We start from the raw sequence: 17761 nt of genomic DNA on the forward strand, positions 1-17761 counted from the left end.
GGAGGGGTGTTCCAGGCAGCCCAAGTGCTTGGAAGATGCCCAGGCGGCAGGAGCAAGCATGGTGCATGCAGGGAAGCGTGCCTTGTTTGGTGGGTTTCATCCTATAGGCCTTCGTGTCCCAAATGCCATCCACGGGGCACACACCACGGGACACTCCCTGGTCAAAGGGACCAGTATTTGGAATTGAACTTGGAAAGGCAGCAAACCTCCCCCACCACCGCCCCCCGCCCAGGGACGTCTGCTGCACACATGTTCTAGAAGCCAAACAGAGGGCAAGAGGGAGGTTAGTTAGGAGAACTAACAACTCACCAGGGCTGGGGAAGAGATTGATCCCTTCCAGGGAGATTTCAAGAGCCCCACTGGCACTTTTCTTTCATTTCTCAGCGCACTGTGATGTGTTTGTGAGATTGTTTTTTGTTGTTTTTTATCTTTTGGCCATGCCACGCGGCCTGTGGGATCTTAGTTCCCCACCGAGGATGGAACCCGTGCCCCCTGCGTTGGAAGCATGGAGTCTTAACCACTGGACTGCCAGGGAAGTCCCTGTGAGATTGTTTCATTGAGGACTGTCTCCCAGCCCAAGAGTCCCACGAGGGCAGGGCACATGTCTGTTTGTTCATAGTTGAGTCCTAGGCGAGAACAGGGCACGTAACAGATGCCTAGTAGACACTTGGTTGATTTTAGGAGCTGAGAGTCCTCCCCACTCACCCACTTCTGAAAGAGGGCCTGGATCTCTTCTGCAGAAAGAGGTCAGATCCATCTGCTTGGAGAGCCCCCAAAGGCAGGGCCGACCCACCTCGCCCTGGGCCCTGGCCCAGCCAGCCTTTGCAGCAGGAAAGATACCATCTTGGCTTTGAAGAGCCGAGAGCCTTTACAAGATGCCACTTCTCTTATCCACCTGTCCCTGGAAGGCTTATGAGGGCTTTAAATTGTTTCCTTTGTCATTCTCAGGGATATTGAAATATAGAGAAATCAGGGATTTGCCAGGAAGGAACCTGTGATGATGGCAGAAAGTAGCTGCTGACATGCAAGGTAGTAAACTTTTTTTTAGGTCAGAAGGGATTCCACAGGTCCTAGGTCAGAAGGGATTCCACAGGTCCTTCCACAGCTGATTTTAGCCTGAAGGTACTTGCCGCTGCTGCTATTACTACCAATAACAATGATTTTAGTTTTATTGCGTTTAATATTTAAACAGGGCCGCCACGTAAGGGGTGGGCCTGCTGAGGAGGGGAAGTTTGTTTATTCAGTCCACAAATATCAGATGCCTGATGGTACACTAGACTCTGGGGATCCACTAGTAGGCTAGCCAGCCCCTGCCCTCATGGAACTTTCCACCCAGGGGGAAATAAATATCATGAGCCAGCTCCTGTCCTAAGTACTTGACAGGTTTTAGCTCATCTATTCCTCCCAACAAAACCTGTGAGGTCGGTACTATCATCAGCCCTGTTTTCAGATGAGGAAACTGAGACAAAGCACATTGTACCCAGATCAGAAAGATAGAAAAGTAAGTGAGGAGGGATTTGAACCCAGGCTGCTGGCCCTGAAGTCCTCCCGGGAGGCCAAGAGATCTGGGATCATTTATCCACACACACAGCCATGGAGGAAGGTACATGGATGTGGAGACATCCCGGGTGGCACGGAGGAGCGGCTAGAACTGGGGACAAGAGGAGGGCCGGCAGTGACTGCTGAATTCCAGCAGCCGTCCTTGTTACCTGAGGGGCAGCTCGCCCATCAAATGCCCACCCCATGGCCAAGGAAAAGACCCGGAGACGTCAGGCCGTCTCCCCAGGAGTCGGGGTGGTCTGAGTGGCCCAGCTGATAGTCTGTCAGTCTGAGCATATGGGGTCACGTGGCATCTTTCAAGACTTCAGATTTAGAAATGACTCTGGGTTCCCATAATCATTAGAGGTAGAGGATCAGAAGCTGGGCTGGTAGGGGGTGGGACATGGAGGCAGGGTGGGTAGGAAAGCAAAAGTAAAGGAGTCTTGGGGTCTTCTGCCTGCCTCTGAAAGATGGCACACACACACTCACTCACTCTACCTGTTGAAAAAGAGTAACTCATTTACTGAAAGCTCACTGCACTCGGTGTTTTACGTAGGTTGTTTCTAAAGTCATTGAATGCAGAGTGACAGCTCAGCTGATCAACTTGGGGCAAAGGCTCTGGAGTCAGAAATCCAAGTGCAGGGAGTTCCCTGGTGGTCCAGTGGTTAGGACTGCACTTTCACTGCTGAGGGCACAGGTTCAGTCCCTGGTCGGGGAACTAAGATCCTGCAAGCCGCTCAGTGAAAATAAAATGAAATGTTTTTTTTAAAAATACGTGGGTCACTCAGTATTTAAAGAAAAAAAAAAGAAAGAAAGAGAAAAGAAATCCAAGTGCAAATCCTTCTGCCTCTACGGCCTCGTCAGGAGACCCAGTGAGCAACTCTCTACTCGCTAGGGCACCTCTCACATGTTATAAAACTGTCCTTTACGTTTCTGTCTACCCTGGTACAGAATCTTCTTTTTTTTTTTTTTTTTTTAATTTTAAAAATAGACTTTAGTTTTCAAAACAGTTTTAGCTTTACAGAAAAATTGAGAAGATCGGGACTTCCCTGGTGGCACAGTGGTTAAGAATCCGCCTGCCAATGCAGGGGACACGGGTTCGAGCCTTGGTCCAGGAAGATCCCACATGCTGCAGAGCAACTAAGCCTATGCTCCACAACTACTGAGCCTGCGTTCTAGAGCCTGCGAGCCACAACTACTGAGCCCGCATGCCAAGAACCTGGTCTCTGCAGCAAGAAAAGCCACCGCAATGAGAAGCCCGCGCACCGCCACGAAGGGTAGCCCCCGCTCGCCGCAACTAAAAAAGCCCACGCACAGCAACGAAGACCCAATGCAGCCAAAAATAAATAAATAAATAGATGTAATCTCTCATCATTTCTTAAAAAAAAAAAAGAAAAATTGAGAAGATAGTACAAAGCATTCCCACAGACCCCACACTCACAGCCAGTTTCCCCATATTAGTAACATCGTCTGGTAAGTTTGTTATAATTAATGGACCAATATTGATACATTATTATTAACTAAAGCCCATACTTTATGCAGATCTCCTTAGTTTTTCCCTAATTTCCTTTTTCTTTCCCAGGGCCCCTTCCTGGATCCCGTAGGACATTTTGTCCTCACATCTCCTGAGGTTCCTCTTATCTGGGACAGTTTTCATAGGCTTTCCTTGTTTTTGATGACTTTGACAGTTTTGAGGAGGACTAGTCAGGAATTTTCTAAAGTGTCTCCTAATCTGGATTGGTCACATGTTTTCCTCACAGTCTTGGGGAGAAAGGCCCAGAGATGAAGTGCCCTTCTCATGTCAGCGTATCAAGTGCACATGCTCTCAACATGACTTATCACTGATGGTGTTGACCTTGATCACCTGGCTGAGCAGCACAGGGGTTTTTCTCTTCCTTCATCCAGCAGACATTGATTGAGCACCTACTAACGGCCAGATGCTGCATTAGGGGCTTGGAGTAGAAAATTAAGAAGATAGGCCTTTGCCCCCAGAAGGTTCATGACCCAGTAGGGCAGGCAGGTGTGTATAGTAGGAATTGCCATAGAATGTGTCTTGGGCTGGGGTATAGGGGTAGGTATTTTCGGGGAGAGGGGAGAGAAGTGAGCCAGAACCCTGGAGGTGGTCGGGGGCAGGGGGTGGTTTGCCAGGAAAGAGTTCACCGAAAAAAATCAGTTTCCTTCTTTTTTATGGTTGAATACCATTCCATTGTCTGGATGGACCACATTTCATTTATCCATTCATTCATCGACGTTTGGGTTGTTTCCACTTTCTGGCTATTGTGAATCGTGCCTCTGTGAACAATTGTGTACAGGTGGGACTTCCCTGCAGGTCTAGTGGTTAAGACTCCACGCTTCCAATGCAGGGGGCACGGGTTCGATCCCTGGTTGAGGAGCTAAGATCCCACGTGCGGTGTGGCCCGGCCAGGAAAAAAAAAAAAAAAAAAGAATTAAAAAAAGAACTGTGTACAGGTTTTCCTGTGAATGTACGTTTTCCATTCTCTCAGGTAGATAACCTAGAAGCGGAATTGCTGGGTCATATTGGCAACTCTCTGTCTACCTTTTTGAGGAACTGCCAGACTGTTTTCCACTCTACCTCATCTTTTATTCCATGCGTTTCTCTCAGTCTGTAATAGAAAGTGCAGATGATCATCTCTTGGTCTCTGCCCGCCCCCCACCCCCGTATGCTCTGGGCGTGCAGGGGCTGCTTCTGTCTTTGCCCAGCAGTATTCAGCCCTCAGCATGGTGCCCAGGACCTGGCTGGCACTAAGGAAATACCGGTGGGTGGGCAGGCAGGTTCTATTCCTCCAATATTTCTCGACTCTCACGTTGTACCAGGTTCAGTGCGGGTCGCAGAAGTAGCAGGGGCCCAGACAGTGGTGATTCCTACGCCGGTGGTGGAGCTGATTGAGCCATCCTGGAGCCAGTTGGCAATCTTGGCTGGTGCTCAGGAGAAAGGAGAAGATGGGGACGAGGGTGTCACAATCACCGACATGTATCTGGTCATTTATGTCCTGAAAGTGAGCTCACCGAGGGCATGAAGGGATAAGGGCCAAAGCAGGGCCTGTGGAGGAAGGGGCGCCAGGCTGGGCCGAGGCAGGAGGAGCCTCAGGAGCCTGGCCTCTTGGAAACTAGGTGGGAGAGGACTTCAAGAAGGCGGAAGCATGGCTGGCAGTGTCCAAACGCCCCTGCGAGGGAGAGGAAAAGGGAGGTGGAGGGTCCCCAGCATCCTGACCTTTCTGCCCCCCGACCCCACCCCCAGCTTACCGGCAGTCTTCTCCCACCCCTCTGGCTTGGCTCAGCTTCCTAAGCCATGGGCCACCTTATAAGGGCGTGGCGGGCGGTGGTGCCAGCAGGGAGGGCATTAGGTGGCCCACTGCCCACTCCGCAGGAGCCAGGAACCCCCTTCGGGTGGCTGCAGTGAAGCAGAAGCAAAGGGCATTGAAATGGGGCCGTTGAGAGGCTGGGACCCCAGACCTGGAGGGCCTGTGTGTGGGTCTCAGAGGCCAGTGGCCCCTCAGCACTCGAGGGGACCTGCCTTGTCTCTGCGACTCTGTGCCCATCCAGCAAGGGTAGGGCGGCCGCGTGCCCTGGGGAGGTGGGGGCTCATTCGCCTCGTTCCACTCCACATCCCTGCCCCTAGAACAGTGCCCGGCCCTCAGACGGCCCCCAGTAAGCGCCAGGGAAGGAGGGACTGAGGCGGTAAGAGGCCGGGCGCTCTGGAGAAGGGACAGGGCTGCTCACAGAGCTAGGAGGGCAGTGAGCCCATGTCCATCCGTATGTACTCGGTTCCAGGCGTGGCGAGACCTGGTCAGTGCAGGAAGCGTGCGTGTGTGTGTGTACGTGTGCACGTAGGGGCAAAGGGGTGTGTGGGTGTGAGATAGTGTGTGATTGTGTATCTGAGCGTGTAGGTGTGCGATTGTGTGTGAGTGTATGTCAGAGCGTGTGTGCATGTGCACGCAAGACTGTGTGTAGGTGGTTTGTGAGTGTGAATGTATCTGAGTGTGTGGGGTGTGAGGTTGTGGGTAAGTGTGAGTGTGTGAGTGTGAAGGAGTGTGTGTCTCTGCGTGCATCAGGAGGATGGTTTCTGGGGCTGCACAGCATTTAGAGAGTATGGGGATGAGTCAAGAGAAAGTTCCTGAGGGACCAGAAGGTTCTGCCTCTCAGACTGCAAATTTAAGCCCTGAGTATTGAATACATTTTATTTCTTGTATGAAATACACATTAATTTGTGATAAGTATCTGAGCAAACTCTGCGAGTGTATTGCCCTAGTAGTTTCTTTTAATCGGAAACTCAGAGCTGAACCATTCTCTTGGGCTCTTTGCAGGCCAGGGTTGTGGTTGGGGGGGAAGGCAATGCGCTTCTGAGGCTGGGGTCCCCTGGGCTCAGCACGGAGACAGTGGGCCCCAGCCCCAGCCCTGGCCACGTGTGGTCTTTGTCTCCGAGGCCCCCACTACTCCCCAAATCCAGCTGTACTTATGGGGCTCCAATCCTCGCCTCCACCACCTACTCCCCTCTCCCAGCTCTGAAGTTGGGAAACCTACGCGGCCTTCCCAGCCCCTCCCTGCTCAGAGAGATCCTTCCAAGTCAGCACTCCTTGTCCATGGCCCCTCTGTGCCCCGGGCCAGCCACAGACTTTGCGGGAAGCCCCGGAGCGGCCCCCACTGGCCCTCTCTCAGGAATGATTAACTCCTGGCTCGGTGGCACACCGTGGCTTGGTCTTTGGGGCAGGTTGTCCCCGGCCATCTGGGCAACAGGAGGAAAAGGTCTTCTGCTTCTGATGGGAGCCATCGCCTAGAGTTTGTACCACTCACCAAAAGCTAGAGCCCTCAGTGCCCGACAAACTCGGGGGGCCGTCAGGGGCCAGAAGCAGAACCAGTGGCCCTGGGGAGCCACAGAGTCCTGGGGTGGGAGGGTTATGAGCCCCCCACTAGGTGAAAGAAAAATGGTGCCCACTGCCCCTTGACAGGGGAGCACAAGGGAAGGAGACTAGAATCAAGTGCATGGCCAGGATCAAGTCCAGCTGACCTGTGGACCCTCAGGTGTTGGTTGGGGTCTGAGCTTGGGCTGTGGGAAGGTGCTCAGTGACCTGAGGGTGCCAGGCAGGTGCAAAATGGGCTGCTTTTCTCCTGTGACTGTCCTCCTGCTGCCTGGAGACCAGATGCCCCCTCTCCAGGACCTGTGCGAGGGCCCCTCTGTGGCTGAGCTGTCAGAGCCAGGTCAGGTGAGGGCCAAGGGGAGCCACACTTCAGACGCTGTTCCATTTTTGAGTCCAGAGCCTTTGCTTTCGGCACAGCCAGTGTCCCTGAAGCTCCCAGGAGGGTGGGGCTGGACCATCCCCAGGAGGAGTAGGAGAGATGGGCCGGCACCCACCCGGCACATGGCAGGCCAAGATCAGGATACTGATCAGAGCCTGTAGCTCTCACTCTGAGGCCATCAGAGCACAGATTCCTAGCACTTTGACATGTCCCTGGCTTCCCAGCCCAAGGGGAGTTGACTCTTCTGGCCATTGGCAGCACCAGACAATCAACAGTAGAGAATAATTGCTTGTGGCTGTGCCAGCAGCCCACTTTGGTTGATGAGACAGGGAAGGTCAGATGCCGAGGCAGGGCTCCCAGGACAGGCCGCAGCTGGGGACAGGGACCAAAGCTGTCAGGAACAGCCACCAAAGCAGGGGCATCGGCACCCCCAAGGTCTCAGCAGGGACCCTGAGTGTGACGGGGAGCCTTGGCCCCTGGCCCTGCTGAAGACTCAAGGGTGTCAGTTGAGACTTGGTGCTCATGCGCAGGGACAGCAGGACAGCTCAGGCGCTGGCCGTTGCCCTCCTGATTCCATCCAGGCATCTGGACTACCAAGGCAGGGATCCCAGTAGCCAGCCCCCGGAGCAGAAGGGGCCGGCCCGGCCGTCAGCTAGACGGGGGCGCATGGGGATGAGCAGTGACCAGGTGGACAGACCAGAGGTGGGAAGCCCGGGGTGAGGAAATGTCTCTGGGTGACCAGCAGGCTCACTGGTCCAGAGCCGGCGGGACAGTGTGGGCACCCTGCCCAAAGCTGACCACACATGTCTCTGGTCCCCAGACAGAGCTGTGACCTGGCCCTGCTCGCGGCTGAGGAGCCTGCCCACCATGGCGAGCCCCACTCTGAGCCCCGACTCCTCGTCCCAGGAGGCCCTGTCGGGCCCCACCTGCTCCCCCACCTCTGACTCCGAGAACCTCAGCCCCGATGAGCTAGAGCTGCTGGCCAAACTCGAAGAGCAGAACCGGTGAGTTGGGACCTGAGGGAAAGGGAGAGGCCCCAGGGGTACAGCCTGGGCCCCGAACAGAAGTTGCTGGTGCCACCTCACACTCAGAGCTAGGCCTGGCCCTGGGCCAAGTGACAGCTCCCACCAGAGGCTTGACAAGGATGTTTGCCGTCACCTCCCACCAGACGGTTCTCCCATTCAGATGAGGAGGCCACGGTATCAGGGGGCCCAGTGGACCTGGCCTTCACTTCTCTAGCCTTTGTTGAAGGGAAGAGTAAATCCTCTGACTCTGAAGTTGGCCCTTCCCACTTCTCCTCTGGCCCACCCCCTGTTTTAAAGTGTAGGTTTTATTATTATGCCAGTATGGCGAGGCCAGCAGATCAGGAGATGACTGCCATTAAAAAGACAGTTTGGGGAATTCCCTGGTGGTCCAGTGGTTAAGACTCCATGCTTCCACTGCAGGGGGCATGGGTTCGATCCCTGGTCAGGGAACTAAGATCCCCCATGCCTCGCAGCATGGCCAAAAAAAAAAAAAAAAAAAGACAGTTTGTTACACACAGATTCCAAGAGGAGGGGCACAACACGCCATGCACCATGCAGGGCCACCCGGGGAAGCACCAGGGTCAGTCAGGAGGCAGAGGGAATGAGAAAAATGTGGGCAAGAGCCTTTATTGTGGTTTCTGCCAGAAGGAATGGTGAGGCAATGTAATCAGGCTTAGGACTGGCTAGTCTGAATACCTTCAGCAAGCTGGGGGCATAGGGGCTGGGCCTATTTGTCTAGTACCCGGCCCTGGGGTGATTAGGGCAGAGGGATAGTGGCCCTGAGTGCAAGAGCCTAACAGGTGGGTGGTTTGTGGGTTCTGGATTGGTTGGTTTGCATATGAAACGTGCGCTAGCAGGCAAGTCCTTAATTATCTCTAGGAATCTGCTAGGCCTGGGAGGGGCAGTCCCTCCTGGGTCAGGGAGGCCCCAGACGTCAAAGCCTCAGAAATAGGTGGTTAATGCAGCCCCTTGCTAGTTGGGTGCCCCCAGCCAGCATCTCACCCTCTCTGTACCTCGTCTGTAAACAAATCTTTACAAAACCCGCCCCACAGGGTTGGTACGAGACTAAGTGAGCTACTCCCCATGCTTCTCAGCCCAGGGCCGGGCACAGAATGGGACGCATGAATGGCAGCCTCTCCAGGGCTCCCGGGATCAGGACCAGGGCTCAGAGAGTTTAGGGCACTGGCCAAAGTCACTCAGCACGTGCCGCTCAGGAAAAATAACTTAGACCCAATCCCTGGTATCCTCTGGGACCCCAGGGAGGAGGGGCCAGGCTCTTTGGGACCCAGGGGCCAGGGTGGGAAGCTCCTGCAGCCTCCCCCCTCCCCCCCACCACACCCAGGCTCCTGGAAGCCGACTCCAAGTCCATGCGCTCCATGAACGGCTCCCGGCGGAACAGCGGCTCCTCGCTGGTGTCCAGCTCCTCAGCCTCCTCCAACCTGAGCCACCTGGAGGAGGACACATGGATCCTGTGGGGCCGGATCGCCAATGAGTGGGAGGAGTGGCGGCGCAGGAAGGAGAAGCTGCTCAAGGTGGCGCAGGCGGCGGGGCTGGGCGGGCGGCCGGGGGGTGGGCAAGGTCTGCCAGGGGCCCCATCATGAGCAAAGGGCAGGACTGGAGGTGTGTGGGCACTTTCAGGGTGCCTTGCCAGGGCCGGGGGGCTGGGTGTGGAGATCAGGGAGGGGCTGGCACCCCAGGCACCCTCCTGCTTCCCGCCCGCGAGTTCCATGATGGGCTGGGGCGGCGCATTCAGCCTCGTGGACTCCGTGTGCCGTGCAGTGGCTCGGCCGAGCTCTGGGCCCCGGGTGAGGCGTGGGTGGCCCCGATCTCAGAGGCCGGGCTGGGCGGCCGTGGGGAGGCTGCGCTGGGATGGGGTCCAGCCCGGCCTCCCGATCCCACCCCCGACCCCCCCACCCCCGCTCTGACCCTGTCGCCAGGAGCTGATCCGCAAGGGCATCCCGCACCATTTCCGGGCCATCGTGTGGCAGCTCCTGTGCAGTGCCACGGACATGCCAGTCAAGAACCAGTACTCGGAGCTGCTCAAGATGTCCTCACCTTGCGAGAAGCTGATCCGCAGGGACATCGCCCGCACCTACCCGGAGCACGAGTTCTTCAAGGGCCAGGACAGCCTGGGCCAGGAGGTGCTCTTCAACGTCATGAAGGTGAGGCCCCCTGGCCCCACGGAGAACCGCTGCGGTCACCAGGCCCGGCAGAGCCCTGCCCTGACTCGCATGTGTTCCCTCGCAGGCCTACTCCCTGGTGGACCGGGAGGTGGGCTACTGCCAGGGCAGCGCCTTCATCGTGGGCCTGCTCCTCATGCAGGTAGGTGGCCTGGGCCCAGGACCTCCCAGCTCTGTCTGTCCCCAGGAGGTGGACAAAAGGAGAGTGTTCCCTCCATCCAGTGTCCTCCTAGGTCAGAACCTCCCTCTGTGTCCACCTGTGACCTCTGACAGTCTCCCAGCCAGGCCTCCAGGGGGTGAGCACAGAGGGCTGGCCACCTGTTCTGTCCCCTATCCCGTCCCAAGATTGGAGGGAGGGGTAGGCTGTCCTACTCAGTCACCTCCCAGGGTTGGATGGGACACTCAGGCTTAGGTCAGCCAGTGTGATGTTTATGGGGCTTGGGGTTTCCTCCAGAGAATCCAGCAGGCTTAGGAGGGGGAGAATGGAGACGGCTGGGAATGGACCAGAGGATGCCTCCACCGTGGGCTCTGGAGGTGGCCAGACCTGGGGTTCAAGTCCCAGCTCCACTGTTTCCTGCCAGGCGGCCTTGGGCAGGTGACTTCAGCCTCAGGAGGCTTCCTGTCATTGAAACAGGGTGATGATATTTACCAGAGAGGTTTGCTGTGTGGGTCCGGGCAGCCCGGCACTGTCCACGTTCAATAAAAGTAAATGGAGCAGAGACAAGCGAAGCCATAAGAAGAGCAGTGGGCGCCCCCGCCCCCCCCACCCCCACTCACAGCCCCCTGCCCGCCCACCCCCAGATGCCTGAGGAGGAGGCCTTCTGTGTGTTCGTGCGGCTGATGCAGGAGTACCGCCTGCGGGAGCTCTTCAAGCCCAGCATGGCAGAGCTGGGGCTCTGCATCTACCAGTTCGAGTACATGCTACAGGTGAGTGGGCCCAGGGGCGGTCCCGCCTGCCCCCCCTCCTCCAGCAGCCCACACATACGGGTGCTAACGTCGGCCGTCCCAGTGAGTCTCTTTGACTGAAAATTCCACGCCTGAGAAATCACATCCAGACGTTCCAGCTCAGAGAGGGGCTCTACTCCCCAAGGGGCCGTAAAGGACTGCCCTGAAGGATGCTTTGAGGGACCAGGCAGGGGCCAGCCCCTTCCAGTGGGGGCTCCTCAGAGCTCGGGGCTCCCAGAGCCATTGCGGCCAGGGTGGACAGGTCAGTCCGGCTCAGACACACCCACTGCGCCCTCCTGTCTGCTCCCCGGTGTGGCAGAAGGAGGGAAGGTGTTGTCTGCCTGCCTTTGCTGATTACTGGAGAACCGAAGCCGCCTCTGTTTATAAATAGCAGCCCCACAGGGCCCGCTCCTGGCTGGCAGAGAGAGCCGGTATACGTGTGTACACACACACACACACACACACACACACACACACACACACACGCTGGCCTGCTCTGGAAGCCGGTCGCAGGTGGGGCGGGGCAGCTCTGCGCCACAGTGGGCAGGACACGCCCAGTCGTGAAAGCCCCCTTCCTCAGGCCCAGGGGATGGGGAGGTGCCGTCGGTCGAGGGGACCGGTAGTGCCAGCAAGCAGGTGTTCCAGGGCCACACAGAAGGAGCAATCCCACCCCAGGCTGGGGAGCTGAGAGCTCCTGTGGCGAAGGAGCTGGCCGCCACCAGAGAACTCCTGAGTCAGGAAGCCCAGGGCAGGCCGGGGGACAGCCTGAGGGTCTGTTCTCCCAGTGAAGGACCTCCAGGGAGTCCTACCGCCTTCTCCAGCCTCAGTTCCCGCAGTTTCTGTCACTTTCCAGCAGTCTGAAGTTCAGACCAGTCAGACAGGCATCCCTTGAGCGTTGCTGGGCACAAAGCACAGAGCATTGTGGGGGGCGGTGGTGAGGGTCCCACGGGCAGCTGGGCCTCCTGCCATCCCTGCCATGTCCCCACCTAGTGCTACTCAGAGCTCTGGGGTGCTGCCCCCCCACCCAGAGACAGTGCGGGGGGCTGCCCAGGGCAGGTCAAGGAAGGCTCCCTGGAGGTGCAGGCACTGAGGCCTAGCACTTCCGGTGGAGGGAGCCTGTGGGTGCTGACAGCTGTGCCCAGCACCCTCCTCATGGTGCCTGGCCTCCTCCCCCCACCCCAGGAGCAGCTCCCGGACCTGAACACCCACTTCCGCTCCCAGAGCTTCCACACGTCCATGTATGCCTCCTCCTGGTTCCTCACGCTCTTCCTGACCACCTTCCCACTGCCCGTCGCCACGCGTGTCTTTGACATCTTCATGTACGAGGTGAGGACCACATGCCCCTTCCTCTCCTGGCCACTCTGGATCGAGTGACTCACGCCCCCAGTGGGAACGATTCTAGGGCTCAGGGAGGGGTCAGAGGGCTCCCCAGGAGAGTGTGACCAGAGATGCACTACCCCCGCCTCCTTCACAGGGCCTGGAGATCGTGTTCCGGGTGGGCCTTGCCCTGCTGCAGGTGAACCAGATGGAGCTGATGCAGCTGGACATGGAGGGGATGTCCCAGGTGGGCCAGGAGGGCCAGGGCGGGCAGGCTTGCCCCCCAGCAGGGGCACCTGGGCAGGTGGAGCCCTTCTGAGAGATGGGGAGGCCCTGGACTTCCTGAGCGCCCTGATCCTTTCCCATCACCTCTGCCCCCCCGAGGTCTCCATGGAGGACCAGGGTGGGTGGGTGCCCAAGGAGCCCCAGGCTCTGCCAGACACAGCCCAGGGCCAGCAACCTGGTAGCAGGGAGAGAGGAAGTCCTAGGCCGAGCCCTGGGAGTCCCCCCGCTTCATCTGCCCCCAGCTCTGTGTCCCCAGAGCCTAACATGGCAAATAGTAATACTGGCCAAACCAGGAGGCGTTGGGTGTGGTTTCGGCCCCAGCAACTAGGCCGGGCGAGGGCACAGGAGGGAGTGAGGGGTCTGGGGCAGACTCTCGCCCTGCCCCACCACAGCCTACCCCAGCTGCCCTGCCTGCTGAGAAGAGGCCGGCCTGCATCTCACCGCCATGTCCCCATCATGCAGGACCCCGCCCCCTCCCAGCGTCCTCCAGCTGGTGCTTCAGGGAATAATGCACAAAGGCCACAGTTGTGTCCACGAACACGGGCATCCATTGTCCGCAGCTGCCAGAGGGGGCCAGCTGGGCTAGGGAGCGGGAGCCAGCCTGGCCCCGAACTGCAGCAAGCTGTGTCCACCCGGCAGCTTGCACTTAACTCTTTGCGGAGGTTCCAGGGGCCCCAGGCGAGCAGGCAGACCACTGAGGGGTCCCCCCTCTGGCTTCCTCCGCACCACCCCGATCCTTCAGCCTCTTCCATCTCCTCTCACTGCCCTGGGGCAGCGGCATGTCTCCCCCTTCTTCCGTGAAGGTCCTCTGTGCTCGGACCCCACCCCCACCCACACCTGGCCTTCGCCCTCAGGAGCTCCCGAAGCCCGCTTTCCCTGCAAACAGAGGTCCTGGCTGCAGGCAGCTCCTTCTCAGGATTCCTGCTTCTCACACTCGCTCACTCGATCCACACAACAGGCCAGGTGATGGCGAGCGCCCAGGCCGACCGGCTCTGGCCGTCCCTCCTGGTGTACCCAGGCCCTCCTCCAGGGAAGCAGGGTGCTGCAGGGGCTCGGGTGGCCCCAGGCGGTCAGGGCCCGTGTGTCCATGACCACCCGTGTCCCCACAGTACTTCCAGAGGGTAATCCCCCATCAGTTCGACAGCTGCCCGGACAAGCTGATCCTCAAGGCTTACCAGGTCAAGTACAACCCCAAGAAGATGAAGAGGTCAGTACCGGGAGGCCGGGGTGCTGGCAGAAAGGGGGTCCCCAAGGGTGAGACAGTGAGCACGTCGGCCCTCCCCTCTGCAGGCTGGAGAAGGAGTACGCAGCCATGAAGAGCAAGGAGATGGAAGAGCAGATCGAGATCAAAGTGAGCCCCCGGTTGGCCTGGGCAGGGCTGGCGGGAAGCAGGGGGGCGGTGGTGGGGGGGCTTGATGGTGGTGGTGGATATGCCCTTGGGAGCCCCCTCGACGGCCGCTAGAGGGCAGCCCACCCAGCGCGGGCCACACAGCAGGGGGTCCTTAGGCTCTGAGAGGTGGTCCCTCGGCCTGCCTGTCCTTTCACTCACCACCAGGCCGGCATGGGAGCAAGGGCCACCCCCCCACACCCCCAGCATTGGGGACACGGTGGTGAACAGGTCCACTGAGATTCAACCTCCAGCCCTTTCCCCTCCCGGGGGTCTGAGGGTGGGACTGAAAGGTCCAACCCTCTCATCACAGGACTGGGTCCCCTGGCAACCAGCACCATCCTTAGGTGATGGGGGGTGGGGTGGGGAGGGCTTTCCAAAAGTCATCTCATTAACATGACAAAGACGCCTTTATTCCTCTCCTCACTTAGGAAATTCCCAGGGTTTTAGGAGCCTGTGCCAGGACCAGGGACAAAGACCAAGTATATATTCCTTGTAAATCACAACATCATAGAGGGTTTTCTGGGTGTGCAGAACCTCTGAACCCAGACATCCCTCCATCTCCTTCCCTCTGCTTTCATCCCTCCAGACGTGATTTTGGTTATTCCCTCAACAGGCGTTTAGTGAGCACTATGTGTCAGAGTCACAGCAGGACTGAGGCCCCCCAGTCCAGTGGAGGTGGGGGACAGACACAAACACAAACACCAGCACAGCCTGGCTCTGTCCTCTTCAGGGGCAGAGTCCCACAGTGGCTGGGACTGGAGTCCCACAGACCAGAGTTCAAATCCCAGCTCTCCTGCAGACCAGCTGTGTGACCTGCTGGGAAGGTGAATTCACCTCTCTGAGCCTCAGTGTCCCCTTCTGCAAAATAGGGATGACGCTCTCCTGTTCAAATTATTATTATTATTAACCACCACCATCATCGTCATCCCTACCTCCTCTAGAAAGGCAGAGACAGAACCTAGATTAGAATCCAGGTCACCTGCCACCCATACCTGAGTGGCGAAAGAGGGCATCATTGCCCCGGGCCTGTTTGTAAGTTTTTGAGAAATAGTCTTGTGTCCTGAATTTTTAAGCATCTCCCTTTCTCAGGAATGGCAGCTTTACTGATGCACCAGTCCAAACGTGTATGTTTTGCTCATGCACAGACAAGGGCCTGCTGCCATATGGTGACCATGATGGCTCAGCAGTAGGGAGGGACACAGCGGATCCTTAAACCACATGCCCAGCCTGGAAATTTATAACGAGAGGAGACTGCGTGCCCAAGGGCAGGGCAGATGCCTTCTCCCCTGACCCTGCCCTGTGCCCTTGCACCTTTTGCCTGTTTAAAAATGTACCTGGGATTTGTTTTAATCAGGTATGGTGAGGTGACAGACACAGAGACAACTGCCTTCAAAAGAAGAGTTTATTACTCACAGGAGGGGGCACACCTCTGCACGCAGGGCCACATGGGGAAGCACCAGGGTGGGTCAGGAGGCAGAAGAAGAAAAGCATGGGCCAGAGCCCTTATTGTGGTTTCCACAGGAAGGGATGGGCGAGGCAGGGTAGGCAAGTTCAAGAGAGTTCAGGATTGGCTAGTTTGAATAATTTCCAGGCTCTGGGCTATAGGGGTGGTTCCTAGCTGTCCTGGAACAATTGAGAGCAGGGGAAATACTAGCGTGGTGTGCGAGAGTTAGATAAGGGAGGTGGGTGGGGGCATGGGCTCTGGATTGGCTGGTTTGCCTGTGGAAGGCAAGCTAGCAGGCAGGTTGTCTACTCTCCCTAGGAGTTAGCTAGCCCTGGGAGGGGCAGTGTCTCCAGGATTAGCAACGCCGCAGGATGTCAAAACATCAAAAATACAGAAAAAAAGGGACTTCCCCGGTGGTCCAGTGGTTAAGACTCTGCGCCCCCACTGCAGGGGCCACAGGTTCAATCCCTGGTTGGGGAACTAAGAGCCCGCATGCCGCATGGCAAAAAAAGAAAAAAAAAATTTAATAGTGTGATTAGTACATAGGCCCCTGTAGTCCTTGTTCACTCTCTGTCTGGTTTTCCCTTGGGAGGAAGAGGAGAGTGGTTAGTTGTTGGTCGGCACATCCAGCTCCTCCAGGGATGGCTGAGCTTGTGGCATCAATGCGTTGAGGCCAGAAAGGGGGCAGACATTCCAGGGGTGGGGGTCAGGACTCTGGTTCTGGATCCCTATGAGCAACAGAGACCTGTGCCGGCAACGGCTCTGACCCCAGACCCCAGCGAGCCGGGAGCCTCGGGCAAGACACTGCCTGCCTCTGACTTAGTTTCCCCTCCCATGAAATGAGTCAGTGCCCATCAATCAAGTCTGCAATTCTCTCTGACCACAGTTGCTTCCTGGGAGTGTTCTGGGTGTTTCCATCACCTTTTTCTCCCCCGGTAGAAACCAGGCAATGTTCTGTGTGATCCGCAGGGAAGCAGGACCCTCACTAATCCGCCGATCAAAACTATTTCTATACCCACTGCTTAAGGGGTACGTAGTTAGAAACTAGGTGCAAGGCAGATATGAACCTCCCCTGCTTCCCAAAAGGCTGTGAGGGAACCTAAAACCACAAATATGTAACCAAGACTACCAGCACAGGATGGAAGGCGGAAGCAAGGAGACCATCTCCAGAACCCCAGCCCGGGGAAAGTGACAACTCTTGGGTACAGCTGGCTCTCAGTGGGTTGCGGAAATGTAGTTGTCAAACTGAAAGAAGCATGTGTTCAGCAAGACCTCGTCCCCTGGACCCAGACTCTGAGTTTGTCCTCTGAGAATTCAACCCTGGCGCTCCAAGTGGAGCAGTGAGGGGTGGGGCCTGTCTGCGAGCGGCTTCCCCCAAAACACAGAGGCCTTTACCCTGTGGGAGGCGTCACATTGGCCCTTGACAGGCTCAAGCGTGGGGTAGAAACAGACTCCGGAGGAGGGACCACCGCCCCCAAAGCCCCCCACCCCCCGCACACATAGTGCATAGCTACCAAAGTGATCACGTTATTTTTACTGAACCAGAGTTTGTTTTTAAAAAAACACCTGGTGGACCATTCCGAACGGGAATTGGCCTTGACTGTTTTCTGGAATCACTGACCCAGAGCATGAGACACTGGTGCCGTCCTGCCTGGAGGTGGCCTAGCCCTGAAGGGACAGACCTCTGTGTGTACAGGAGCAGGAGGCGGGCTCTGACATGCTCTCCCCTCTCCCCGCATAGAGGCTTCGGACAGAGAACCGGCTCCTGAAGCAGCGGATTGAGACCCTGGAGAAGGTGAGGGGTGCGGCCACCAGCCTGTGGCACCGAACCCTCCCAGCCCCAAGCAGGACCCAGCAGCCAGAGGGCCAGCCAGCCTCCTGCCCCGGGCGCCGCGCACCCCCACCCCAAAGCCTGTGGCGTAAATCCCAGAGGCCCCACCACAAGCCCCACTGAGATTTGGGCTGCTGTATAAATTTGGGACTGTGGCGAAACTTTGCTTGAGGAGGGATTGAGTTATAACCCTGTCAACTGCAAACATGGAAATCCATTTGTGCCCGGTGCCCTCCCGGGCTGCCTGGGTGCGGGCTGCTCGGACAAAAGAAAGGAGACAGGGTGGGGGAGGAGGGGGCGGCCTTGCACTCTGGAGGGGGTGCCATAGCCTTGACCCTGGCCCCCAACCTGTTTTTAAAGATGGGAGTAGAGACGGGGATCCTCTACTTCCAGCTCCCCGCTCAGTCTTGCTTGACCCTCCGCTGACCACAGGGAGTAGGTGGAATTTGTTGCCCTTGCCCCAAAGCCTTGATTCTCGCTTTGCCTCCAAATTAAAATGCACCCACCGGGCCCAGTGCTTCCCTCCCCTGCCCCCTCCCCGGATGGCAC

General features: G+C 57.3%; 1 protein-coding gene across 7 annotated transcripts in view; it reads left to right on the plus strand.

Moving 5' to 3' along the window:
• EVI5L (ecotropic viral integration site 5 like) overlaps window positions 1–17761 on the plus strand; it is a 29776-nt gene that overhangs the window by 3518 nt on the left and 8497 nt on the right. For all 7 annotated transcript variants that reach the window (XM_082455575.1, XM_082455579.1, XM_082455576.1 and 4 more), the window contains exons 2-11: window positions 7616–7799; window positions 9163–9352; window positions 9758–9982; window positions 10068–10142; window positions 10802–10927; window positions 12128–12271; window positions 12420–12509; window positions 13657–13754; window positions 13838–13898; window positions 17123–17176. In XM_082455575.1, the coding sequence (XP_082311701.1) occupies window positions 7663–7799; window positions 9163–9352; window positions 9758–9982; window positions 10068–10142; window positions 10802–10927; window positions 12128–12271; window positions 12420–12509; window positions 13657–13754; window positions 13838–13898; window positions 17123–17176 (1200 nt within the window). In that variant the 5' untranslated portion in view covers window positions 7616–7662. The remainder of the gene's footprint in view (window positions 1–7615; window positions 7800–9162; window positions 9353–9757; window positions 9983–10067; window positions 10143–10801; window positions 10928–12127; window positions 12272–12419; window positions 12510–13656; window positions 13755–13837; window positions 13899–17122; window positions 17177–17761) is intronic.

Source organism: Balaenoptera physalus (genome assembly GCF_965194825.1).
Source record: "Balaenoptera physalus genome assembly, chromosome: 3".
NCBI classification, from domain to species: domain Eukaryota; kingdom Metazoa; phylum Chordata; class Mammalia; order Artiodactyla; family Balaenopteridae; genus Balaenoptera; species Balaenoptera physalus.